Source organism: Columba livia, chromosome 2 (assembly GCF_036013475.1).
Source record: "Columba livia isolate bColLiv1 breed racing homer chromosome 2, bColLiv1.pat.W.v2, whole genome shotgun sequence".
Classification (NCBI taxonomy): Eukaryota; Metazoa; Chordata; class Aves; order Columbiformes; family Columbidae; genus Columba; species Columba livia.
The window spans coordinates 113,401,028-113,428,626 of NC_088603.1; the positions used below are offsets into that span (position 1 = coordinate 113,401,028).

The following is a 27,599-nucleotide window of genomic DNA, read 5'->3' on the forward strand; positions in this document are numbered from 1 at the left end:
CTATTTTATAACCATAGCCACTAAAAAGCAGCTTCATGCACAAAACCAGTATCAATAATCAAGAGCAGCTGCCTTTCAGTCCTGATGCAGCAAAGAGCAAGTTAAGGCAGAGCACTGAAATAGTTGCTTTCTCCCTCCACTTAAAGTTTTTTGCGTGTTATTGTTTTGTTTCTTTTAATTGAGAAAACACTATAAAAGGTTGGGCCAAGGGTATTTACCTCCTGTATGGCATGTCCGCTGTAAGTATTTTCCTTCCTACCAAAGCCACCGGCTGTCCCAGGGGCGCTTCCCAGGTACAGCGAGGGATTTCAGCGCGGCATGGCGCTGCAGGGCAGTATCGAACCCCCGGCCCGGCTCCAGGCTGCGGCTGGAAGCAGCGCCGCCCTGCGGGCGGGGGCCGGGCGGCTGCACAGGCCCCGCGCTGCCGTCCCGGCCTGGTTGGGAGCTTCCTTCTCCCTCCGGGCGACACCTGGCTGGCGACACCGCAGCCCGACACACGAAGCCGCCTCAGGACGCGGAAGTAGCGCTTCCCACACAGGCGAACCGGAGCCCCTAAGACACGGGCGGAGTGGGCGGGGCCCCAGAATGCCCCGCCTTCCGCGCGCCCGAGGGCGGGGCGGGGCTCTGTCAGCCCTGAGCCGCCGGCCGCCGATTGCCGGTCGCCGCTCTCTCCCCGCGCGCTCCCGGCGGCCGGTGCCGCCGCGTCCTGCGCCTTTAAGGCAGGGCCGGCCCCACGTCACGCGCGGGGGGAGTGTAAACAGGAAGCGGCCGGGCGGTGAGGGGGGCTCGGCGGGGACCGTTTAGCGCCGGGTGACTCGAGCCGCCGCCATGAGCCGCGAGCCGCCGGCGGGGGAGGAAGAGGCGGCGGGAGGAGCAGAAGGAGGAGACGGGCGGGCGAGGCCCGCGGAGAGCGGCTGCTACCTGGCGCTGTGCTCGCGGCCCGTGCACTTCGAGAAGGCCAACGCCGTCAACTGCGTCTTCTTCGACGAGGCCAACAAGCAGGTGGGCGCGGCGGCGGCAGCGGGCGCTCCCCGCGGGGGCGGCGGGAGCCCGCGCTCCCCGTCCTGACAGGCCGGCCGGCGGGCGCTCGTCGACCCACGGGGCTGTCACAGAATCACAGAATGTCAGGGATTGGAAGGGACCTCAGAAGATGATCTAGTCCAGTCCCACTGCTGGAGGAGGAACACCTGGATGAGGTTACACAGGGAGGCGTCCAGCCGGGTTTTGAGTATCTCCAGAGAAGGAGACTCCACAACACCCCTGGGCAGCCTGTTCCAGTGCTCTGTCACCCTTACTGAGAAGAAATTCCTTTTTTCACCTCCTGTATTCCAGTTTATACCCACTGCCCCTTGTCCTATCATTGGATGTCACCGAGAAGAGCCTGGCTCCATCCTCGTGACACTCACCCTTTACATATTTATAAACATTCATGAGGTCACCCCTCAGTCTCCTCCAAGCTAAAGAGCCCCAGCTCCCTCAGCCGCCGCGCCTCATCTCGACCCCCCGCCCTCCTCCCTGCCCTCTCCCCCGGGGCCGGGTGAGGGCAGAGCGCTGCCCTGTGCCGGTGCCGAGCCCCAGCCGGCCGGGATGAGGGAGCGGCCGGCGGCTCCTGGGCACCCTCTCCGGGCTGGAGCGGCGGCTTCGGGCCTGTTGCCTCAGCCCTTTCCCGCTTCTGCTCGGCTCACTCTCCGAGCAGAGGGGCCTGGAGGTTCTCATGCCGGGGGCTGGTTTCCTCCCCTTTCCTCGGTTGCTGAGGTGAGGCTGGTTGTTCCCCTTCTGTGGAACTGGCTGCAGTGCGAGGTCGCGCTGCTGGTTGCTGGCTCAGAACCCGTCATCTTGCTAGAGATGGTGGTAACTTTTTTTTCTCAAATGCATCAACGTAGATTTATTAGGTTGAATTTCACTAGCCTTTGTTTTCACTGCCGTCTTTCTGTAATTCTTCAGAGTCAGCACTCTTTCTTTCTGTTCCAAATGTCCCAACGTTACTGACAGACTATGTCACTTCAGTGTGTCACTTCATTTCTCTGATATTTTCCTTTTTAAATTCTTAAAGTTCAGTATATTAATAAAAATTAATACTTGAAGCTTTACTTGTGGCTCAGACCTGAGTCGATACTTTGCTTTTTGTTTCTTGGCTTTAGTTCTTTTAAGTGTGTTTCACCTTAAATATGTCTGTGGGCTTCTGAGTATCCAACTCAGTATAACTCAAAGATCCACAGTCTCTCATGAGGCTTATATAGATGTGGATACGTTCTGCTGTCTGATTTCTGTAATTTTTCTGTGATCTCAGCATTCACAGAACTGAAAAATTCAAGCTTTATTACCCATATAAATGTCATGATTTGCCATGTGAAGTGTGGACGTGATCAGGGGTGTATTTGGAGATGGGCAAGTATTTCTGGGATGTGTTTCTTGCTATTGCACTATGTTCAGAATTAGTGGTGTCCTTTCTCTTTATAAACCATAATCCTTTACTTAGGTTTTGAGGGCAAGTTGAAATAAGATTACTTAAACATGCCTGTCAGGAGACACTATATCATAGTGTGGATGTGACGTAACTACACAGAAACTAGTCATTAAGAGTTCACTTGAAATAAACTTATTTTCAACTAAAGTTGAAATTTAAGTCTTTGTGGTTTTTTGCTACTCTAAAATTGTTCAATTTCTGGTGTGTCTCTAAACCATTTTTAACCAGTATTTCAATGACAGTTTCCCAGATGAACATCCTTCTGAGAGATCTGTCCTTGCTGTCTTCTCACCTTGCAAAGATTAAGACAGTTTTGCCTTCATTTTCTATCTACATCAATATTAGAAGTAGTTAAATTAAGTATTTGTCATTCTAGTAAGGCTGTGGACTTGTTTGCATTTTATAGTCTTGACACCTGTATTTCTGCACGAGCATGCTGCACCAGTAGCATACCTAATGTAACAAAACAATATATCTGTTATTCTGAGAGCAGATCTGTGTGTCTAGTGCTTCTGCATGTACAACAAGTACAAATAAGGCATCTGCCTTTCTTTTTCTAAGCCAGTTAAAGTTTGTAAGAGCATAACTTTTTTTTAATGTTACCTTATTCCAGCTCAACAAGCCATATAGCTCTCGCAGGTTTTATACATATGTGTGTGCAGTTGTGCTAAAGGAATTCTTTAAGTTGTTAATGCAAGTCGGCTGAAACTTCTCAGGTACAGATAAAACTGCACATTATTATTAAACTATTCCTACCTAAGAACATGTTCTGACAAGATAAGGCTTCTGGATCACTGACTTACGCTGCTTCCCAGTCCATGAGCTGATTTTGTTTTAAACAATGCCCTGATGTCTCAGATACTTGTGCCAGTACCTGACTTAGGAAAATAAGAATCTATTAAAAAAAAAAAAAAAGGAAAGCTTATACAGACTTACTTTTTTAACTTGCCCACTAGTTCAGAATATGCCTACAAGACTGTTGCAGTACCATTGTAAACCTATCAACTCCAAAGTCCAATTAAACTTGGAGCTCCAGAGAAAGGAATTGGCTACTTACTGAATCTCATTATGAACTGGCATATCTGTACAAGAACAAAAATGGTGTCTAGTAAAAAAATTAAAGGCGTGGCTTTTAAAAAATAAAGCATTTTAAGGGGTTATGATTTTTAATAAGCTACAAATGTGTTCAAAACATTTTTTTTTTTTTTTAATAGGTTTTTGCTGTTCGATCTGGAGGAGCTACAGGAGTTGTTGTTAAGGGTCTGGAGGATAAAAATCCCATTTCCTTCAGGTAAGGCACTGTCATCTTTGTTGCCTTGGGATGGAATTATCCAGTCTTAAAAGTATGTGGTACTTAATACTGATATACTACAGTTCATGCATAAAACTTACAAGTAGTTGTGATCATATTTTGATTTTTTCTTAGATAAAATCTTGTAATTAAGATGGCATGCTTTGCCCTCATGAATTTATAGTCTTCCGGGGAGAAAGTCATTACGCCATGGCTTTTTCTTTTTTTTTTTTAAATTAACAGCAATGCTTTATTAAAACATGCTATGTATGTAGTACAGTATGGAGATTCAAACTGGTGATTCCTACAACAGCAATAACTTTTTCAAGGATGCTATTTAGCAAGTTAAACAAAATGAAGTAAACTTAATTGTATAGAGAACTGTAATTTCTGAATTTTATGCCTATGATTCAAGCACAGTGTTTCCTACATTTCTTGCATGATTTCTTGTTTAATCTAAATTGTCTTTTATATCTTCCATTTTTTTTGTTGAAATGTGGGGGTTTTTTTGCAGAATCGGACAACAGTACTTCCAATGAAACTTTGTCTTTAGAAAACTATTTTATATGTGTCTCTGTAAAGAGCAATGGCTCTTTGTACTCTGCTGTCCATATATAAGGAAATATTCTTTTGCTCAAAGGTGGCTTCAGTCCACATATGGATAAAGCAATTTGCAGTTAAAGTGTGTTTACTGTGATCTGTCAGGTATTACATAGGGTCTAGCCTGAAATTTGCTATCTTTATTTGACTTTTTTATTGGACTACCCTTGTCACAAATCGTGAGAGAACACTCAGTGAACTTTTTCTGCCTATCTATTTCTCTCTTTGTCTGGACTTAATAATGCATATTGGAAGTAGTTCTACTTTGTTGATGCCAATTGTACTGATGCTTGTTTGGTAAGAATACACTTTTTATTCTTTCAAATGGTGTGAAAATAGCCTTGTTCCTCCTTTGACATCAGAAATTCTTCTAAAGTATGTCTCCTAATGGAGAGGTGAGTGGGCTTGTGTCAATTAGCAGTAGTTCTGGAAGTAAAGGAGCTGGTTGCAGGATGTTGGTAAGTGTCACAGAGCTTCAGGCTCACTGAGACAGAACTGAGAACACAGGTTTGAATAGTCCCAGTCTTCTGATTCCACATCACAGGCCAACAGAGCTGAGCATTTGTAGTAACTTCAGGTGCTAATTTGTGCAGCCTTAGCTATGTTTCTGTAACAGATGTGTGCAGGACTTCTGAAGAATGAACTGCCTTTATTTTCCAGTCTGAATTTTGAATCCTGTAATTGTCCAGCAACACTAGTGTTATATTCAAAAGCATTTGCATTATGCTTTCACCTCTGTCATTGTCTTTTTGAGGGTGTATTACAGAGTTTTGGAGGAAACTATTTTAGATGATACTTCCGTAACTTCTTTTTCTTTCTTTATAGGATGGAAGACAAAGGAGAAGTGAAGTGCATCAAGTTTTCCTTGGGGAACAAGATACTGGCTGTACAGAGAACTTTGAAGAGTGTGGTAAGAAACCTACACCCTGCAGATAAGACAAGGAACTGGAGCTGGAAATCTATAAATACTGACAGTGCCGGAGTAAAAGCCTGAGGCAAATGTTCAAGAGGACTGATGGCTAATAACAGCTGTAGTGAAAATTCCACTATCGCACTGAGAGGCTGAACAGGCAGCATTGCTGTCTTGCTAGTGTCATCATTTAAGAAAAAGTGGGGGGAAGCCAACTCCTATACAGAATTCCCTGGCAGGGGTGAAGTGGAATATATTAAGTTTTTCTTCTATATATTTCAGCCAAAACAATTTGATAAACTAAAATCTATTCTCTTGTGTCTATTTATGTATCTTGTTTGCACTTCATAATTGCTAACATACTCCATGGGTATTTTTGCAGGATTTTTTGAATTTTATTCCAGATAGCCCTCAGCTAGAGTATACACAGGAATGTAAGGTAAGTTAAATGTCCAAAGCTTGTATGCTTAAGTGAAACTCTAATGTTAGTTATGCTGGTGGCCTCTACTCTACAAGAGGACTCATTGAGATACCTTGCGAAACACTAACATGAAGGAAATGAGATATGTAATTACTACTATCTATCTGAATTGAGGTAAACAAACAGGTATTAACAATACCATTAAAAACTTCCTGGTCCAGTCACTTTAATTCTTTTCTAGAAAGGACTGGAAGTGCTGTGGAGGCAACAAAAGTCAAGGTTGTGAAAGGAGAGGAAAGACTGAGTACTAATGATACAAAAACAGTGGACAGTAATGATTCAAATGTTAATGTGGAGGTTTTACCCTAATTTCACTGATCAGTGATAGTAAGATATTACTAGTTTGCAGACTATGTTTGGTATTTTTAAACAACCCTTCTGGTTTTTTGACTATATTTTTAATGAGAAACAAGTACCATTGTTGTTGTTTGGCACTTTCCAACTAAGATAAATTACGTTTGGGGGTAACAGAATGCTAAAGTAAATTGTTAAAAATCTGATTTGTACAGATCCTTTTATTCCTGTAGACTTGAAAGCTGAAGCACTCTCTGCTTTGTTATTCAGGATTGTGTGTTTGAGTAAACCATTCTAGCAAAGCATTAATGGTAGTGTTCTGAGTGAAGTCACTGTAAATATGTCCACTTAGTTCTGGATTTCTGTCCAAAGAAGGAACCATCTTTTCATGTAAGGAATGGGTTGAATTGGCAGCATGATTTGGACCAGAAGAACTTGGCTGTATAAATAAAATCTGACTGTGTAATTAACTTGTAAATCTTACACGCTGCCCAAAATCCTACAGTAGTTGTGTTAATACATAGTTTTGTGAGTCTTAACAAAAGTAGCTGATGTATGCTGGGTGCCCAAAAGCGTTGGCTCCAGTGTTTGGATAACTGAATTGCCCTTGATCCCACATTCTTCATTTAGTAATATTAGCTGATCTGAGTAGTTCATTTTTTCCAAGTAAAAGAGTGTTTGTTTGTTTGCTTGTTTGTTAAAAGACAAAGAATGCCAATATTTTAGGATTCTGCTGGACAAGCTCTACAGAAATTGTCTTCATCACAGATCAAGGAATTGAATTGTACCAGGTAATACAAATTACTCCTGTAGAACATATTTAGAGATTTGAAAATGTAAACTTGTGACAGCATTTTTGAATTCCTTTCTTCTAACTCTCTAATTGAGAAAGTACACTACTAAAAAAAAGATAAATTCTGCTGTTTTGTTTGTAGATTACGATGATTTTTCTTTGAGAGAAATACATTTTTGGGGCAGAGGGAATTAATTGTTAACAGGTTATTTAGCACAGCTAACAAAGACCCTGTATAAAGGAGCACTGAATTAAGCCTTGATAACTCTAGATTAGTAAATGCTTTTGGCTTGTATGGAAATGAGTATCTAAATCTAATTGGAATTGGGGAGGATGTGTGCATGCTTAAAATGCAGCAAAGAACTAGTGACATGCTTCTGCAAATCGGCAGCTTGCTCCTGTGTTAGTCTCATTGTCTGAGTTCTTCTGTGTTTGTCTAATTATTTTAGCATATGCTTTTAAGAAATCTCATGAATAAATAGCCCTTTCTGACATTCATGATGAGGGATATTATGAACTTCCTCCAAAGTTGTGCACTTCCCAGTAGTTCTGGTCCTGGAGCTAAGACATGATGTTTCACGTAATTACTCTTACTAGTAACTATTACTAAAGAAAGTAACTGAAAAAGCAGCATTATTTCCTGCTAATTGAGGGGGTAAATACATGTGGCACCTAAAAGGATCATGAACGTCAACCCTGCAGGTAAAAGGATCAAATCAAATAAGTATATTTTTGAAGAGAATTATGTAAGCCCTCAAAAAGAAGATAATAAATTTAAATGAAGATAATCAATTTATGTACTATCTTAGTTCTTAAAAGATTAAGGAACCTGGGGAGTGAAGGCAGCAAAGATATTGTAATAACTTTTATAAAAACTTGACTAGTTGTGTAAAGCTAGTTGTTTTCTTTGTTATGGACAGAACTTATACCCAGGCCTGGATGAGGGGCAAGGCACAGCACCTTTCTGCTCATTAGCATTTGAGGAGAATTCGATGCACATTACCTTAGCTACAGTAAATTAGGGCCTAAACTGTAATTGTCAGGTTTCTGATTTTTAATTCTTGCGCTGCAAATGCGCTGATACTTAACTGTTTCTCACTTAACAGTCCTAGTTACTGTGTAGAACCATTGATGATGTGGAATCCTGATGGCACTATAATGCTAATATCCCTTGTTTCCAGGTATTACCAGAGAAACGAAGTTTAAAACTTCTGAAGAATCAGAGTATTAATGTCAACTGGTACATGTATTGTCCAGAGAGCTCTGTTATTCTTCTGTCGACCACTGTTCTTGGTAATGTCCTGCAGCCTTTCTACTTCAAGGTAAAGAGATGTGTCCCACACTTGTCATTTTGTGTGCTTCTGGTTTTTTTAGGCTGCTTCTTTGTTCAAATATTTTATGGCTTTTCCTGGATTTCTTCCAAGAGGTACATGTGTTCACATCCTTATACAGCAATAATCAAAGCACAAAGCAAAAATATATAACGCAGTTCCTAGGTGATGGCTTAAAATGAAGTAATTTGCTCTTTCTTATGTCTTCTTTGGAAAGAGGTGTGTCCAGTTGGACAGTCGATGTTGAGAAAGGAGAAAAAAATTAGTGACACAGTATTTGACAGCTTAAATATCTTTCAAGAGATCTTTTTCTTTTCTTTTATTTTTTTTCCCCTTAAAGAAGTATATTTTATCTAATTTTACTATAGGCATTTGCACTCTGTAGTGTGGCAATAAAGAAAAAATAAGGGCCTTTCACTTGTGGTTATAACAACCACCTTCCAAATGTGAGTGGATGAATTTGAAAGAAGGAAAAAACATAGCGCTTAAACAGCTGTTGTCCCAAACATGAGAGGGCTTTTTCATAGTATTTATTTCTCATAATGTTCTTCCCTGTGGATAACACTTAAGGTTACTGGGAAATTATGTTCTCTTAGGTGGTGAGGTGGGACTTACTAGATTCTCACAGTTTTATTTTTAAGGACCTAGGTTATTCTTCCCCCTCCTTAACATTTTGCATCAATTTGTAGCTTGAAGCTAAATATTTTTATTTTGTGTTCAGAAAGTAATCTTTAAAGATTTAATGAAAAGAGTACTGTACTAAAATAATCTTTGACAACAGAGCTCTAGCGAAGGGCAGACTTCTGTAGTGTTTACACTTCACACTCAAGAATGAGTTAATGAGAATGGGAAGTGAATGAATGGGAAGTGAATTGCAGAAGTAGTTTTGGAAACTCTGAAAACTTGCTTAAATATAAGTTCTTTAGGAAAAGAGGAAGAGGAGAGAGGAAACCTTGGGTGGGAGCAGGAATATACTGAGTGTAATGCAGATTCTGGAGTTAGCAGGAATGAAAGGAGACTCTGACTGACAGGAGGTACTGATATTTTCCCCTTCCCAGGAAGCACTTATTTAAAAGTTGGAGCATAGGTTTTGATAAAGGAGGTTAAGAGAACTGCTGTTTGAGACCAACTGTAAATGGAATCTGCATACAAATTCATCTTGATAAATTAAAATGGAAATGTTTTTCTAGCTGAAGCTGACGTTATAAAATCAAGATGATAAAGCTGCTAAAATTAGAATACTGGAAGGATGTGTTTAGGATCACTGTAGGATAGAAGTGTCAAACCCTTTTTTTCTTTTCAGCTATCACCGTCCTTCACCTCATGAGGGTGCTATTGATGCAGCCTTTGGTTAAAGGTTACTTGAGACCTTTCTGTTTCAAGTCTTAACAGTGAATTTCTTTGCATTTTTTTTCTGTTTAACAGAGTGGAACAATGTCAAAGCTATCAAAATTTGAAATTGAGTTACCGGCAGCACCCAAATCCTCCAAGCTCAGCCTTTCTGAAAGAGACATTGCTGTGGCTACAATGTATGTATCTAACCAATCAAGCCTTTCATGGAGCAGTGTGACAGTTTTGGGGATACTGAGAAAAGACAAGAACATTACCGTGGTTGTGCTTGTTTCTTGTGTTAGCATTACTACTGCTTTAAAGTGTTTCAGTTACTGCCTTGAACAAAACATCTCAACAACTCTCTTGGGGCAAGGTGGGAAGGGGAAGCTAACTGAGAAGTTCTTGATTAGTACAGAAATTTCAAGAATGCTTCATTTTTTAACTGAAGCGTTGGTAAAGTTCTTAGATGCCTAACTTGCATGAGTAGGCACTGTGATTTATCAAGTGCTAGTTTAGTCTTTCACTTTTAGTTAATTGATCACTTGACTTAGGTAATTCCACATCTGTTCTTTTAGAATTGAATGTATGGCTCTAACAGACTGGTAGAGCTCTTACTTGAAACTAATGCTTTATTCCTGTTGTCTCACTAGATATGGACAGCTTTATGTTCTCTATTTGAGGCATCACTCAAGGACTTCCAATAGTACAGGAGCAGAAGTGGTCCTCTATCACTTACCAAGGTAAGGGCAAAATGAAGAAGATTAGTGGCAATTCACATGTGTGTAAGGGACATCTGCTTTTCTAGTTTAAACAGGCTTACTGACCTGTTCTTCTCATCTCTGTTTCCATAGAGAGGGGTCTTGTAGGAAGACACATATTTTAAAGCTGAACAGAACTGGAAAGTTTGCACTGAATGTTGTGGATAACTTGGTGGTAGTCCATCATCAGGACACTGAGGTGTGGTTTATTTACATTATGCTGTATTTTGTAAAAGTTATGGGCAGATTTTAATAATGGTGGCTGTTAGCTTTAGAAAGTATTTTTGCATGTGCTTAGCTTTTCCAAAAGCCAGAGTATTTGCAGGAATAAACCCATGAAGGCATAAGAGATACAGACTTCTCCTTTTAGCTTGTTGGGCTAACATTTTAGCAGGGTTTTTGCCACTGCCTGTTTTTTCATACACATTTTTTTCCTTGTTACTTTCCTATGATACTCTCATGCTGCACTGTGTAGACTTTTGAGACATTATATGAAGAGGTAGAATTAAATTGGATACCAAATTATTGAAGGCCCTGTTCTGCAAGAACTTCTATGAATACAAGTGATCTTATGCATGTAGTAGCACAGGTAAAACTTGCTAGCTTGTAGTCTCAATAGCAAAGCCTGATTAGTGGTAAGGCTCAAATGGTATTTTGCTCTTAACTTGTGGAAAGGCTTTGGCTTCTTGTATTTTCTCTTGGACAACTTCAAGAACCAGAGCACATTATCTCATTTGGGTGGTTAGTTCATGTTTCAGCTATAATTCATGTTAATTCTACACTTGAACATTTAATCCAGGGCACTTATTCTCCAGCATTTTGGTCAGGCTATAAACATGACTGTGTAAATACAGAAAGCAAAATCAGATCAAATAGGGTAATAATTGAATAACTGAAGTCATGTTTCATTAGCATTGGAAGTGAAACTGATTTCCACTATGCAAGGATAAGAACAGTGTCCATACTGGGAATGGTAGAGTGAAAAGTAGTCTGAATACATGTAAATGTGTGGTAATTCACATTTGTGAATCCTGATTTCCTCTTCTCAATTGCAGACTTCAGTTATATTTGATATCAAGCTAAAAGGAGAATTTGATGGATCTACTACAATCCATCAGTTTGTACTTCCACCTCGATCAATACAACCCTATCAAATACCTGTAGCAGGTAAAACTACTATATAATAAATACTCTAACACTGTTATCATCTAAATATAACAGTTGGTATACAAGAGTGCTTCAGTTTTTAGGGAGTTGGTTACTAACACTTCTATTAGACATACTTAGGAGAGGGTGAGAAAGAAGGTAATAAGCTATTGAGTGTAAATTTGTGTTCCAAACTTGCACCTACTACAGAAAAGTAAGAGTTGCTGTTTAATATGCATACTTCCCTTAGTACTTTGCTTTTACACTTCAAAGTTGTTTGGTTGGTTTGTGGTATGTGCGGTGTTTTGTTTTGTTATTTTTTTCCCCAGCTATAAAAGCGTGTGTGTGTGCTCAAAAGTAGTCCATGCTTTTCTGGCTTAAATCATGGCTACATAGCCATTCCTAAATAACATAAAGAAGCTGAAGGATATTCTAAGCTAGAATCAAGTTTAGAAGCAGTTTAGAAGCAACTCTCAGATCAATATTAGGACTTTACCACTTAGATTCTTCATGGATTATCTTTCTGTTGTCATGTCCTAGAAGTGTAGCAGATAATTACCCTCAAGCTGGAAGTAGCTAGAAATAGTCTGAGCGTAGTTCCAGTAACATATGGCAAAGCCATGTGGTTCTCTTCACAGAAGAGAAAGATGCTTCTATAGGAACAATTGCACCATAAAACCTCTCTAACATCTGAATTGTAAAGTCACTAATAGCAAGTATAACTAAAATCTGCACGTGGAGGTTTGTATAAAACAAAGAAAGTACAAACCAGTCTTGATCTTTTTTTAAAACTAATGTGATTACATATAAATACAGCAAATGGAATCTATGCAGAATTATAGTACTAGAAATTGAGTACTTCTGCATGCATGGTTTAGCTTAGCTGAAAAACTAGAGTCAGGTGTTGAAGAATTTGTTTGTCTTCCCAGTGTCAGATTTTCTCTGTAGATTATCTGTCTCCACAAATAGCTGTATCTTTTCTGCCTGTGTGCTTTAACATGACTGTTAGACATTACAATCTATACTTGCCTTTTCAGTGTAAGATTGTAGTTTGTATTTTGTTCATGTAGGAGAGCTGCAAGACTAGTACTGTTCTTCATGTGATGTTAATTTTTCTGCAGGTCCAGCCTCTGTGACAAGTCCATCTCCTGTTCCATGTAAACTCTGTATCCTTTCAATACTTCAGAAGTGTAAGACTCTTGTTAAAGCCTCATTCTATGTAGCAAGCATAGAAGCAGCTGGCACTTCTTACCTTGACCCATTAAGTCCAGCTTTAGCTGATTATGCATATTTAAGACAAAAGAGCATGCTTCCCAGAAGACTGTAATGCTTTCATCGAGTTATAAATATGGAAATCTAGTATAATGCAATACCACGTTTCTTGGTCATTTGAGATGCACATAGGAAAGGACTGAATAGGTACACCATGGAATTGAAGTTATATTTCCAAGAATATGGTTCAATACCTTTTACAAGAAAAGGTGACAGTAAATTTAAGTGACACTAATGGGATCTGCTTCAGTACAGTAATGAGAATATAGTAACAGTTTAGAATCAATGTTAACTATGGACGTTAGAACTTTAACATTTAGATTCTTCTTCTTGGATTGTCTTTCAACCTGATATAATCATCAGTGCAAGTGAAGGTAAGTGGCAAGCGGCTTGACTCCACTATGCAGCCTTTTTTACTTAATGAAGCAGAAAGTTCAAAGGTTCACAGCTTGCAGAAGTTCTGCCAAGCAAGTTTACTTATGCTGAGTAAACTCTATATAAGCCATTTCTAAACAAGTTCTCTAAGAGGCAATATACCAAATAATTCAGTAAGCTAAGGCAAGTCTATTCCCTAACAATACTTAGTGTCAAAAGGGGGCTAGTTTCTACCCACAGTACACAAAGCAGCTTAAAAAAAAAAAAAAAAAAAATCAGTGACTAAGCAGATGTACCTAGTAAGATGACTGCTCTCAGTAGTGATAACTGAGTATGACCATATTTTTACTATGACTTTTATGGGGTAATGCTGCTCTAAAAACATAGATGAAGGCTAATAAATCATAATAGAGATGTAAAATGGAAAAGCTGGATGCCTAGGCTTTACTGTGTAAGGAAATTCACTTCTGTTTTATTCCTTCAAATCAAGGTTACCTCTGGAGTCTTCAAGTGAAACTTGAACCTGTAGTTAACCTCTTGCTAGATAAAGGAAAACTAATGGATTTCCTTCTCCAAAGGAAAGAATGCAAAATGGTTATCCTATCTGTATGTTCTCAAAGTAAGTTCACATGTTTTATCTGTATCTTGAAAGTACAACACTGTTTTTTCATAAGTTAGCTGGGCTGTTCTTAGATTTGAGATCACCTCTGAAACCACCTTGGTCCTGTAAGATATCATTTACCTAGACTACCCTCAGTCACCATTCTTAAAGGAATTATGTAACCACATGAAAGAATTAAATCCCTTCTCCCCTACTCCTTTAGTTAAGTAAATCTGACCTGACTGAAAGTGTTTATTTAGAATAAAGCTTAAAGATCACCTTTTGAAAAAGGCAACATTAAGCTCCTGGTTATTTTTCCTCATAGTTATTTTTTCTTTTTACCTTTTCAGTGCTTAGTGAGCCAGAAAGGGGATCACTGTCTGTGACTGCAACTGTTTTTGACAAACTGAATCATGAATATAAGAAGTACTTGGAAGCTGAGCAAAGCTATACAATGGTAAATCATGTTAGATACAGCAGCTTACAAAGATAGGCCAATGCTATTTGCATTTCAGGTTGCATCACAGTGAATGCAAAATATCTGCTCTTCCCTTAGAGAATTCAGGCCTAACCCAAGGTCCTGTCTGCCTCAGGCTCCCAGCAGAAGGTCCACTATACAAGGTGCACCAAGATGCCCACTCACTGCTCTGCTGTGGCAGATGCTGCATAGCTCATCTCTAGTATGACAAGTAACATATTGCAGTGCTTGAAAGCAGGAAGAGGGTAGAAGCTTAAAGAGCAACTTGGAACCCATAACTATCAAAATAATTTCCAAACCACTGATTTCATGGCACACTGTACCACTGCACAATTGATGAAGCCCTTAATTCTGCTAAAACTCACATAGTGCAGCCACATGCTAAAAATCCTTCTAAAGCAGCATGCCTGTGTCAGCATAGTAAGATTGATTCATCTCCTGGCTTTAAGACTTATAATAGGAGCTTCATTTTATATAACTGGTAAAAGCAGTTTTAATGTGAAAGCCCACACTGAATAGAATGCATCCAGTATTACCTGACCACAGATGTGAATTTGCTCAGTAACAAAACATGTTTATAATTATGTTCCCCAGGGAAAAAACAGTCTGAGACTAAAACTGTACTACACCACTAGTTTTCTTTTAAAAAGGCTTTCTTCTTCTAGGTGGTAGAAGCAGGCCTGAGTAGAAGTAATCCACTCCTGAAACGTCCAGTCCGCACTCAAGCAGTCATTGACCAGTCTGACATGTACACACATGTTTTATCTGTATTTACAGAGAAGAAGGTAAGTTAAGTGCTAGCAAACTTGGCTGCTTGAAATAGCCTGGGGAAGGGTTTATTATCAGGATTAGGGTATTTTGATGCCCATTCTTATGGGGTTGTCATTAACAGGGGAAGCTGTGCAAGTTCCACCTAACACTTGTTTCTTGTCCAGGAAGCACCTCATAAGTTCACTATAGCAGTCTTGATGGAGTACATTCGCTCTCTTAACCAGTTCCAGATTGCAGTTCAGGTAAAGGACTTGCATACATGAAATACCAAGTACATCACCTCCATGAAATTACACAGAGTTTCAAACCAGTCTCAGTCATGTATTTAAGCCCTATACAACACGACCTTCTAGACTGTAAAGACTGGTGTTGAGACCTACCTTTGATGGTCTTCTTCCTGCATTCACAGCACTACTTGTATGAGCTGGTCATCAAAACCCTTGTTCAACACAACTTGTTCTACACGCTCCATCAGTTTCTGCAGTACCATGTGCTCAGTGACTCCAAGCCTTTGGTATGTAAGACAAGGTGCTTCAATAAGCTAGTGATGGAGGTGGGAAGTCTTCAGAAGTTCAAGGTTATTTCTTACTTTTGCCCTAGGCTTGTCTGTTACTGTCCCTGGAAAGCATTTACCCTCCGGCACATCAGCTCTCTCTGGACATGCTAAAAGTAAGCATTTCAGACTATAGTAACTCCATGTCACATGTGGGTTAGACTTGCCAAACAGCTTACCTGACCAAGCTTGAAGTGACTAACTGGCATCTTAATAATTTGTTAGAAGTCTTACAGCTGTGATTGACTTCACAGAGACTTTCTACAGCAAATGATGAAATAGTGGAAGTTCTGTTGTCCAAACACCAAGTTTTGGCTGCCTTGAGATTCATCAGGGGCATTGGAGGACACGACAGCATTTCAGCCCGCAAATTCCTTGATGCAGCAAAACAAGCAGAAGATGACATGCTTTTCTATACAATATTCAGATTCTTTGAACAAAGAAATCAACGGTTACGAGGAAACCCTAGTTTCACACCAGGTAAGCAACAAGCAGACTGAGATACGCATAGCGCAAGCAGAATTAAGACTTGTAATACAGACTCAGCTGGAGCAGAAGTAAAACAAGATAAAACCCTTGGTGCATTTTAGTCTGTATTTTAGGCTTAGTTTTAGGCATAGTTCCAAATTTGTCTTACTCCTTTGTATACTGCACCCAGGAGTAAAGAGACTGAGCCAAAGAAGAACTTGCAGAATAAGCTAACCTGTTTGGCTTGCAGTTGCTTGCACTGCTTAGTTTAGCAAAGCCATTATATCTAATTAGTGCTGTCTCCTAAAGCCAGGAACTGGATCAAGAAACCTTTTAGTTCAGTTGTCTTTCCACAGATTACAAAAATTCAAGGCCTGTTTTACACTACAGTTCCTTTCTTTAAAAAAAAAAAATTAAAAAAAATTAAACTGCTTGTACCAACAGCATGTTCTTAATCACCAGATAGCCTATAGGCACAGAATGCCACTCCAACATCTCATGCTATGACAGTAAAGAACTCTCATGGATATAAATCCACTGGTTAGATACAGGAACTATATCAGGCATCTGTTCCACTACAAGAACACTTGTCAAAAGAGTAGAGACACTTCAGTATTCCCTTGCTTTAAAATTGTTCACCTCCTTTACTCAAAAGCATTAAGTAATTAGTACTTTAAACTGAGGTTAAGCAAAACTACAGTGTTGCTTCTCAGTTTGAGTTTTAAAGTTAACATAACTTATTTTGCACCCTCCCCTTTAGGTGAGCACTGTGAAGAACATGTCACTTTCTTCAAACAAGTTTTTGGAGAAGAAGCTCTTATGAAGCCCACAACATTCTGAGAGACACTTCCACTGAAATGTATAAACTTAATTTATTGCATTTAAGTAGATTTTTGAACTACAAAATTGCTATTTTATAATAAAGTATATACAAGACATTTTGGCAAAGAGTACTAAAAATATTACAACTTGTGTTGGCTTCCCCCTAAAAATAGAGACAAAAATTGCATTGACTTGCATTTAAAATCAGTGTCAGTGGTTTAGCAGTCCATTCTCCTACACATCACCTCAGTTTCATTGACAAAAAAAGCTATTCAACTTGCAATACAGCTGGTTTAGGTTTCTAGAAGGAAAAAATGCAACCTCTTGAAAACAGAAGTGTTTCAGTAATCTTGTTAACACACCTAAGTTTTAGTAATACTGTTATGTGAGCCACACCTAGCATTTCCTGAGTTTAAAGCTACATCCAAAGCTGCAGCTGGTATCTTCTAGTTGAATCTGTGCAGGAGTCAAGTCAGTGATGGTTACAGTGTGATGTCATAAAACATTGCTGCACTTTGGTTCTTAAGAGAACTGGGCCTCAGCCAGAGTTCATTGAGTCCACTGAACACTGTTAAAAACTAGAAGAAGAGGAGTCGCTCCCGTTCTGTACCTCTGGTCCTCTCTTGTGTAGCACGAGTTTTAGCTTTATTTACTGATGGGCCTGAGTGAGAGAAAACAGTTATGCCAAAGTCTCAACATTAGAACAGATCAGTCAGTCATCAAGAAGCACGCACAAGGCTAGGTCCAGCTTTATGTTAATGCTACTTCAGAAACGTGCTTCTGCTCAGCTGTTAATAGCTGTCAGCAGCAGCAGGTAAATCCCCAGTCTTAACCTCCTTAAGTAAGGCTTAAAGTCTGCTTTTAAGAACTACATCATAGGCATGAATTCCCAAATACAAGAGGACAGTGTTTGGACCATCCTTACTAAAAAGTGAGATCACTCCTGCAAACGCAGGAACATTGTCCTACAGGAGGTTTGTTGCTTCCACCCAGCATCCTGTCCCCAGGTTGAGAGACATTATCATGCTGCTTCCTTGCAGAGCAGCACAGCACAATCACACAACGCCACCTGCGGTTGCTTCAGTTGAGTGAGCTTCCCCTGCCAGTCAACCCTTGCTTTCCAACAGACCCACTACTTGAACAAAGGCACATTCAAGTGCCGCTTTTTATCTCTGTAATCTTTTCCATTTAATGGAGACAAAGTGTCCTCAGGTTGCTACCTATTGCCATTTGAAGTGTTTTAGAGCAGATTGTCACATCTTACCTATGTAACTAAGCAGAACTGGAAGAAATATTAGTCCATGTGTTGCTCCCAGCAGAACCATAGCTAGATACATCCTGAAGTAGAATATCTTGAAAATCTCAGATTTGGAAAAAGCCAGTACTACAATTCCTCCAAATTTGGTCAGTGTGATACCACTGAAAACCTGTCAATTAAAAAAAAAAAGTATTTTAAAGTTATAAGTAGGGCTTTATGTAATCCATTTGCTTTAAGTATTTAACATTTGCTAAAATTCTTACATAATTTGAGGCTCCTATGTGCAGCATACTTCCTTGACTGTTAGTCCTTTGAACCAAATCCAAGGACTACCTGGGAGAAGAGTTCAACTTCTTGTCCCCACTAGAACCTGACACCACAGGACAGGCTCAGTACGATTAAAAAGTCACTCTAATCTGTACAGCCACCTCATGTTTACTTCAGGCAGATAAAGATAAAAACTACTACTGAAGTAACTCATTGCAGTGAAGTGCCTTACCTGGGTACGGTACATGCACCACCAGTACAGTCTATTCCAACCCCATCCAGGTCACTTATCTTAGTCTAAGTGACATGACAGTACCACCTAAACACTGCACCCTGCTTGCATTCCCAAAGTTCCAATTGCACCCCTTTTCCAGAAGAATCCTTCTTAGTCACCTCTGAGTATGTGCAAGAGAGAAGCACTTGACAATTCAAAATTAATCCAAACTACTAATTCAGCTAAGGCTTTTAGCTCTGTTCTCTAGAATTAGGTAGTAGTATTATCAGACTAAAAATTGAGTCTTGAACATCTCTATTACTGGTAGGAGCCTAGGTTGACCTTTAAGAATTTTAAGTATTCTGAAAAGAAAATGCAAAGCCATCCTTACAACTTCAGGATACCAGCATAGTCTAAAGTTGTAACTTAGCTACTTGTTTCCACCCTCCCCCCAATACAGTGGATACTTACCGAACTGCCCATGTGAGACAGAGCTTCTTGTGCACGCTCTACTCTACTGCCCTTAGTACTAACAGTGAACGCTCTTGTCACGTGACTGCAGAATTCCACAGCAATACCACAACTCTAGAGTGAAAAGAAACATAAGTGAAAATACCATTTAAATGAGCACTTTGGTAAGGTCTCAGACCTCTAGACAGGCAAGAAAGGTTCTAGCAGGATTAGAACGTCATTGAAAGTTACAGTATTGCTTGGTTATTAGAGGTGGTAGCAGGTGCTGTATGGCATTTTACCACCGGTTATTACTAATGGACAACTAATCTGATTAAACAGGAATCAGAGCATGAAATCATTTTGGAGAACAAAAGTTTGTTGGTGTTGAAAAAAGCTGGCTTCAATACAGTGCCTGCAGTGAACACTGAGCACTAAGATCAGTTTACAGACATTAGCTGCAATAACATTGCTTTAGGATAACACTGAATATACATGCTGATTTGATACCATAAGAGTTCAGCTATTTAAATAGCCATTTACAACACTAAATTAACAGTTGGCAAATCTCATCTTATCTAGACTTACCTAGCAGGTGATTTACATGAACATATGTCTGGTTGTAACATGGGGCAATAGTTTACTCTCTCATAACTGTGTCAGATCTGCCAGAAATATCTCCAGAGAAAGGTAAACCAGAGCTCCAGCACTCAGCAATTAGTTACCAAGTTCTGGAGCATTTCACTAAGGCACTCTCTGCCCAAGTGGTTTCACCCCTTCTTGCACAAATTATGCAAGAACCAGGCTGGTGCTAGCACACAGATCTACTCTGCAGAACGTGAACACAGCAAAAACCTTAACAGTAACCTATGTATCCTTACCTTAGGCATCAACACCCTCTGATGTGCAACAGCACCTGACCTATATAGTAGCAATACAACTGTTGCTGCAGAACAGAAGAGACCACCACTAGATACAGCAACTGAACTGTCAGCTATGCAGCACCTTATCAGTACTAGGACTAGTCATCAGAATAAAGCTGTTTTCTACCCACCATCTAGATGTATTAAGATAGTTCCACTACTGTTCAAATGCCTGTCAAAGTTTAGTAGAAAATAGTACTCAGCATCAGGAATATAAATATATAAGACACACAGAACTGCTCAAGACTTGGAAACAGAAACAGAGGGATGCCTTGTTAACTTACCATGACAAGATTCACTAATGAAACCGCATTCAAGCTGATGCCCCAGAGCCACATCACTCCAAACATGTTGACAATTATCATAGCAATAGTTATTGAAACTATGACAGCAGCCCATACTTCAAAACCAAGCAGCACCGTTGTCACCAAAAATATCGATCCCAAGGAGATGCAGAGGTTAAAGATGGCATCATGCACAATTGTCAAGTATTGCTCATAGAAAACATAAAACACACTGTGGAAAGAAGTTGCAGTTAGCTATCTTCCTTGTCATATGCCAAAATCAGATTAGCTTCTGTGCCAAGGATAAAGTAGTTCCCTCCTTACAGAAGTCAGCAATAGGAACTGGCTTCCTACCATCAGTGGAACAGCTCCTACAGGACACTGGCTGTTATACAACCTTTATTTGGAGAGTTAATGAAGAGCTGCTGTATCTGGAAGCCAGGGTAACTCCCACACTTCTGTACATGCAGCTACAGTAGTTGCCAGAATGTAGTTCCTCAGATCACTTGTGGTACCTGCAGGAACTACTGCAGAGGGTCTGAACTGATTTGTTATGCAGTGAGACCATAAGAATGAATAGAATTCTTTGAAGCTAAGAGATTAGTATTCCAGCTGTACAGATATCAATTCCAACTCAATTTCATTGTGATACTCTTATAGAGTCTTCATTATGTTAATCATGCAACCATTAGACAGGTACTACCCATCACTGCTGCCTTTACTTTAGGTTTAAATAACTTCAATTTGAAGTCAATACATTCACATTATAGCTTGCAACAACCCAGGTCAACATACCTGCTTAAGTTACAACTATTAAACCCTACTATGAAAGCTAGGAAGTGCCCAAGCTGAAGCCAGAGCCGCCTTTGTACTGAAGGACAGGTTTCTTCATTTTAGCTAGCTAACATCCACAATAAAGAGAATTTAGTGCTGTGGATATAAGTTGTGCTTTTGTGGTTTTACTAGAAATTCTAGAGTCGCTATATTATGTCGTGTTAGACAAAACTCGAGACTCAAGTCTCTAGATCTTATTAACCAGTTCCTTTTCTCAGTTCCTCAAGCTGAATATTTGTCACTAAGGCAAGAAACATCTAAGCATACCTGTAAGGAAACACTCTGTAGTTCTTCTCTTTGATGCCCATGGTTTCAGTAATGTTATCTGCTATGGCCCGAGCTTTCTTCATGGCATCAATAAAATCAGATGATGTTTTCAGTACAGTATGGTAAGTCATAAAATAAGTAGCTCCAACATCAGATTTGTTGTTTATAAAGTCGACAGCAGAGTTATATGCAGCATGACCTCTATATGAACATAATAACATTATGTCAATATCGGCACCATTCAAATTCATTAGCTTTTATAACTCCATCTTGTTTCTAACAGTTTCCAAAACTGGTAAAAGCTTCAGAGCACAACACACTTCAAGATTTCACAAGATATACTGGAACAGACTGACTATTAAAGTTGTTTCTCTTTGTACAGAGGAAAGCTGCTATTCCATTTGGTTGATGATGCATTTGTTTTCCAAGTTTTGTTTCAGAAAATACTATAGAACAGGTGACATGTCAGTGTTTGTATGACTTTTAGAAGGACATTAGATTTCCAGCATCGCAGACATAAACAAGTCATGCTTCCAGAGCAAGCATCTTCCACACCCTGGTCTAAACAAGATGTACAGAATATAGCTCTTACCCTTTGCCACACTTAGGATTAGGGTTGTCTGATAGGAACATTGGCAAAAATGTCATGAAGTCTTTGCCCTGTGGTCTCTGCTTGCCTTCTTGAGTCAGTGGTCGACAACGAGTGCAGGATGGATCAGTGACTGAAAAGATACAGGAAGAAGGTCAGTTAGAGGAGCAAGTATTCTTTGTTGGTAACACTAGTAACTTCTGACTTGCAACACTACAGGATATAATTCCATAAAAAGCATTTTCACTGATGAAATAAATAAAAGGACTACAAATTTTATATGAATTTCAGAGCTGATCAGTTATTGCTACTAAGGCAAGGGCTACTAGAGAACTCAGTTACTTGTGTACTATCTACATTAGACCAGATAAGAACTATACCAAACTGAAGGATCTGAACAAAAAAAAAAAAAGCACTAATTTTGTGTGCTCTCATGAAACCAGCAGAAGGATCAACATTTTTATAATATGTTATTTTTGTAATAGTCATTAGACTGGCTGTCTAGGTTGACCGTCTTTAACCTGCAACATTCCAGTAGAATGTTTAAGTTCAATCAAACAGCAATTCAAATAAGTCAGAGGGCAACTCAAGAGGTGCCAGCTCACTCTAAGGAAAGCTGTTCGCCTGACTCATACCATGATAAATTGTTTTGTCTGCGCAACTCATAAACCAAGATAATCCCCTAGCAACAAGATGGATGTCAATACCTGATGCATTGCAAAACTGTCCGGTGGTATTGTAGACTCTGCAACAGGACGACTGTGGCTTCACCCAGTCAAAGTAGTCATCAATCCAGGATGATGGGGCATAGCCTATCCTTGTGCTAATAAAATAACACAACCATCATCAGTAATTTTGTGTTTTGTTCCAGAACACATCCCTTAATCTCTCCAGTTCTGACTCACTCCATGGCCACTCATTCTGGTCAAAGCTAGTTAGCTCTTTCCCTGCTCTAGTACACCAACCAAAACCCAGTCTTGCTTGTAATACCACAGCCAGAAAACAGCAGGAGCTTCTCCCCTGCATTCAAGTTCCACTGCCAAGCTCAGTTTTCCATCCCCTGTCCACTCTATGCCCCATCCTGTTCCACATATTGTTGCCTCAGTTAATAAGCAAGGTACCTCCTTCACTTAGGCTGAAATAAAAACACTGAACTGCACTCAAAGGAATGGGGAAGATACTTTCTTCAGTTGTTAGCTACTGAACTCCAGATACAATTCCTGCTTAGCCTTGCTAGTTTAGTTTATCCACCAAGCTTAGAAGCTGAGCATGCAAGTCATTTTCCAGAAGAGCTTAACCATACTGAAAGGTCTTTGCAAGTTTTTCTTCCTACCATTCCCAGGTTCCTTGAATGATCAAGCCCCTTTTCCAAACTCAAGCACATCAATATAACCCACCAGTCCATATGGTTTTATCCTCATTCTAGGAGACTGCCACAGCTTCTTCCCTTCCCCAATCACAGTATAAAGCAAATATAAAGTGACAGCTGTACAATCAACAGCTGAGCCTGAACTAAATTAAAGAACACACTGGGCAGCTACATCTCTTCCACACGACTATGCAGAGAAAAGCATGAAAGACTTACTAGCTACCAATTTCTGCAGCATTGAAGACTTGCTGGACAAGCGAATCATTATTACATCCCATTCCACCACACACCATGTTCTGTCCTTCCAAAGAGGTGTAGTTATGCCCTTCTTCTAGGACAAAGTAGACAGGAGGACCTGCATGCAGGTACTTGTTGAGCTGGCTCAAGTAATCCACTACATAGGAGTCCTTAAAGGGAAAAGTTTTTAGTTACTATGACATAATGTTGAAGTAGCACAATAAGATATCAAATCTCTTTAGCCACAAATTGCTGAAGAGCAACATGATATTAAGACTTACATCTGGCATTGAGAGAAACTGATCCAATCCAATCTCTACGTTGTGTATAACTGCTGTACTGAATGACAGAACACCCACAAACACTGCTATCTGCAAAAAAGCAAATTCACAAAAGTGAAAACTGCATGGAAACAAGCAGCAATAATTTATTAAGTTAATAACAACCATGCAAAGAACTCTAGCTTACGTATGGTACCCCAAATTAGTAAACTAGTTGCAGTAAAACCTAGGGACTCAGAGCTCCCTTCAGAGCCATAAAGGAAAATTTATACTTAAAAGGCAGGAGTGAAAGATATGCCAAACACCTTCTGTAAATAAGCACAGTAACCTCAAACTGAATCACAGATTCAGCAACAACACTAGATTAATGCAGTGTAGGAGACAACATGTGGTGATTTTTGGCATATGCCTAAAGTGATCTGATTGTCAGTAATGCAACTCTTAAATCTGGGCCTTGGACAATCCAAGGTCAAGCCTCTTGTTTACCAGAAATATTCTTGCAGCTACAAAAGTTTATTCCAATACTAAGGCTGAAAGCAAAAAAATCCCAGAAGCTTCATTTGTTTCATTGTGCTGAAGATTCTTCTGCAATATGTGACCTTCAGGCTCACTACACTTTTGCTCAAGTTTAGACAACTGCTTACTGTAAGCAGAGTGTACATACTACTATTGGTCTCATCCAGTCCTTCAGCAGATATGGAGAATAAAGATTTTTGAAGAACAGAAATAAGATGCTCTCAGAACGCTGGACTCCGCTCATTTCTTCATCGCTTTTGATGCAACACAGAATATCCAGTCTATTACTCTGAAAATTAAGTGCCAGATTTAGTACAGTTCTGCAGAAGACGCCATCTGTATTACACTGCAGTTACAGGTGCATTTATACTCACCTCTTGACGCTTGATATCCAAGCCCAGGAGACTTACAAAGCAAGTGACTTGAAGAATAAAGTCTATGAGCACAGCCATTCCAGCAAAAAGGGAGAATGTGCGAACCGCTGGCATCGTAGACAGTGTCCCTGAAGGAAGCGACTCAGTTTGTTAAACAAGCAAGTTCCCCGCTCTCAGAAACCCATGAGCATTTTCTAAACAGATATCCAATTTAAACATTAGCAGGACAAAACCATTCTCTTCAGAGTAAAAACAGCTGATATGAGCCTGGCTACAGCTGCTGTTTTTGACCTGTTTTTTTACAGCATTTAAACTGTGCAAAGAGGTAAGCAGCTTTGAGACATTTCTGAGTTCTAAAGTCACTAGTCTTAGTACAGGCTGTATAAGAGGGTAGTTAAGGAGTGCTGTCAAGCAAGATCTTGCTTTGACATTGAGCCACTCAATGCAAATTGAACAAATGGTAAATTACACTCTAAATAAAAAAGTTCATTGTGAAAGAAGGCAAATTTATACATGAAGGGTACCAACAAAAGATATGCTTCTGACATATACTGTAAGAGTGAATCTCAAACAAACAATCTGTCATGGGACATTTTTCTAAGCGGTAGCAAGATGACCATACAATGTAGGAGCTAGTACACCCTGATATTTGATGTATTACTAAGGTCAAACTTAGATTTGTCAGTCACTACAAATTAGTAAAAGGCTCTTGCCTTTCAAGCTGAAGAGCTTGACAGATGTAGAATTACATCTTCTTAACTGTGCCAGTCTCAAAGTACCACAATGCCTATTCTCAGAGGCCAAGTTGAACTTGATTATAGCAATGAACAACTAAGCTAAACTTCCTCTAAAAAAAAAAAAATCTTGCAGGAAAAAATGCAAAACTAAAAATAAAAACTAAGCAACATACAAACCCTTATCTTCAAATATTAAAGAAGTCTTACCAAGAAAGAATGCCACAGTCTCCGAAAAAGATGAGAGAAACATACTGGGTGCCACATCTCCCAAGACTCTGCCAATCTGTTTATCCAGAGTTTCACCCTGAAGGCGCTCATCTCTCTAATTTAAGGCAATTTATTATGATTAGGAACCACACAATTTAGAAAGTGCTTTCATAGGAAATAAAATCCACACACTTTCAAACACCCAAACCATCTTTTATCATTTTAAGTTCATTAACCTGAGATCAACAAACAGAGGTTCTCTAATAGAAAAGCAGCATGAATATCACTGTTGCCTTGCTTCAAACTTCACCTAATACAGTAGTAAAGTTCAGTACTTCAGACAAAACCACACACTCGCCAGAGGCATTGTCATTTTTAGTGGGTTATTGTGCCTGTCAAATTAGAAAGCTGATTGCACTAAGACTTTGTGTCAGAAGTCCCTGGTCTGGAGTATGTAGTTTAGTCAATGATTACTGCTCACAATACACTAAAGTTACAAGCTATCAAAATAGTAGTTGAGTTCTACAGCTACCAGAGAAGGATGTTAAAAATAATATTCATTTGTACATCATTAGAATGTGGACCAGAAATTATGTTAAATGAGATTAATATCAACCAGCAGTAAGTGAGAATGTACAAATAATCTTGTGTCTCTCTTCCCAAGACCAGTAGATATTCTGTGAGGGTCCAGAGCTGCTCTGACTGGACTGCACACTGGAATGCAGAAGACTTTCTGCTCCAAGTTAACAGCCTTCCAAGACAGGCATATTGAGAATAGTCTATATGAACATACACATACCTGAAGTGTCTGGACTATAATGAAAATGTTGTCCACCCCAATAGCCAAGACCAAGAAGGGAATTACTTCTATCACAATCAGTGTCAGTGGGACTCCAAAGTAGCTGAAAATGCCTATAGAACATGCCACCGAGCTCAGTACAATCAGGATGCCTGCAATGCCCAGGGAGATCTTTGAATCCACCTAAAAAAAAGTTCATGACTGTCAACCAAACCAGCATCAAACAGGACAGATTATAGCAAAGGTAAAAACCATGTTCTTACATATTTAGTGTAGTTAGTAGAACACTTCTCTAATTCTTTTGAAGATATGGATATTTTAAAAATAAATTGAAGCTACAAGCCTTTAAGCTTAAGTTAACTGGATGCCTCAAGTGAAAACAGACTTAGTTGAAGCTACGAAGCACGCAAATTGTCAAGTACAACAAGGACAACGCTCCCCATAGTTCCTGCCCAAGGAGTACTCAATGCTTTGATTTTATTAAAAGACTGAATATGAGCAGTTTGCAAAAATATTTCAGTCACTTGAAGCTAAGAAAAACTAATCAGCAAGTTGTAGCTTCAGTGTTTATAGCTATGAGAAGTATACACATACCAGTATTCTTCTACAGCTCTGGATATGTCCCAAAGCTATGGAGATGTACACAAACATTACAATATAGCTTATCACCACAGTGCTAATATCACTGTTGCTTTCACGATCGATTTCATCTTCAATACTCCGTTCTGCAGAAAATGATATGGTCAAGTTGGGATTATCATAGTTCTTCAAAAAGTTAATAAACCTAAAAGGAAAAAAAAGAAAAAGATCAGTCACACTTTAAAGGATAAAATATTTTGTATTGAAATTATTTGGAAGTCAGCTGAAGGCAAATTTAAATAATCTGTGTGGTACAAGAGTTCACTGTGGCCAGAAACTACTTTGAGGGACATGGCTTATTTTTAAAAGAGAGCTGCTTGCTACACATCCCTAGAACTCTACTCCAAGCCCTAGAAATACACTATGCTGAAATACCTTCCATGTTCTCTCCAGAATTTGAGGACAACCAGATATCTTGCATAAGCATAAGCCATTTCAAAGCAAAAATGCAGTTTTCCTCAAAGCTAGACATGTGAAATGACTGCAGCTTGCTTACAGTACTTGAGCAATTTATTATCCTTTATTTCAGTTCCCTAACGGAAGAGAGGTGCTTGTGACACAGGCAGACTCTAGTTATACTTTTAATAAGTCTCAGACTTTCTAGTGCAGTA

The 27,599-nt window shown here is 39.5% G+C and overlaps 2 protein-coding genes across 3 annotated transcripts in view; one reads left to right on the forward strand and one right to left on the reverse strand.

Moving 5' to 3' along the window:
- Positions 1 to 635: 635 nt before the first annotated feature.
- Positions 636 to 16,859, forward strand: RMC1 (regulator of MON1-CCZ1). Of its 2 annotated transcripts, XM_065053316.1 has the most exons (20): positions 636 to 1,002; positions 3,682 to 3,758; positions 5,184 to 5,268; positions 5,651 to 5,707; positions 6,748 to 6,834; positions 8,018 to 8,158; positions 9,593 to 9,696; positions 10,150 to 10,239; positions 10,351 to 10,456; positions 11,313 to 11,424; positions 12,525 to 12,569; positions 12,996 to 13,049; positions 13,541 to 13,669; positions 14,002 to 14,108; positions 14,795 to 14,914; positions 15,065 to 15,142; positions 15,310 to 15,414; positions 15,501 to 15,569; positions 15,708 to 15,933; positions 16,682 to 16,859. In XM_065053316.1, exons 1-20 carry the CDS (start codon positions 829 to 831, stop codon positions 16,759 to 16,761), a joined length of 2,046 nt encoding a protein of 681 aa, XP_064909388.1. In that variant the 5' UTR covers positions 636 to 828; the 3' UTR covers positions 16,762 to 16,859. The 2 variants fall into 2 exon arrangements, with proteins under 2 accessions (XP_064909388.1, XP_064909389.1); XM_065053317.1 differs by lacking the exons at positions 636 to 1,002; positions 3,682 to 3,758; positions 5,184 to 5,268 and having other exon boundaries at positions 5,689 to 5,707; positions 6,770 to 6,834.
- NPC1 (NPC intracellular cholesterol transporter 1) overlaps positions 16,775 to 27,599 on the reverse strand; it is a 28,162-nt gene continuing 17,337 nt past the window's right edge. The window contains exons 12-25 of the mRNA XM_065053312.1: positions 26,944 to 27,133; positions 26,350 to 26,532; positions 25,551 to 25,665; positions 24,607 to 24,734; positions 24,381 to 24,521; positions 23,717 to 23,806; positions 23,415 to 23,605; positions 22,537 to 22,652; positions 21,833 to 21,962; positions 21,241 to 21,441; positions 20,140 to 20,371; positions 18,954 to 19,067; positions 18,008 to 18,170; positions 16,775 to 17,404 (exon numbers count right to left, since the gene is read on the reverse strand). Coding sequence (XP_064909384.1) covers positions 17,322 to 17,404; positions 18,008 to 18,170; positions 18,954 to 19,067; positions 20,140 to 20,371; positions 21,241 to 21,441; positions 21,833 to 21,962; positions 22,537 to 22,652; positions 23,415 to 23,605; positions 23,717 to 23,806; positions 24,381 to 24,521; positions 24,607 to 24,734; positions 25,551 to 25,665; positions 26,350 to 26,532; positions 26,944 to 27,133 — 2,077 coding nt within the window. The 3' untranslated portion in view covers positions 16,775 to 17,321. The remainder of the gene's footprint in view (positions 17,405 to 18,007; positions 18,171 to 18,953; positions 19,068 to 20,139; positions 20,372 to 21,240; positions 21,442 to 21,832; positions 21,963 to 22,536; positions 22,653 to 23,414; positions 23,606 to 23,716; positions 23,807 to 24,380; positions 24,522 to 24,606; positions 24,735 to 25,550; positions 25,666 to 26,349; positions 26,533 to 26,943; positions 27,134 to 27,599) is intronic.

Bases quoted from the DNA above. Each gene is read 5' to 3' on its own strand.
- RMC1 (XM_065053316.1), top strand. From the start codon at position 829: ATGAGCCGCGAGCCGCCGGCGGGGGAGGAAGAGGCGGCGGGAGGAGCA. The intron at 14,109-14,794 runs GTAAATCATGTT...TTCTTCTTCTAG, and splicing joins CTGAGCAAAGCTATACAATG to GTGGTAGAAGCAGGCCTGAG. The intron at 15,570-15,707 runs GTAAGCATTTCA...TTGACTTCACAG, and splicing joins TCTCTCTGGACATGCTAAAA to AGACTTTCTACAGCAAATGA.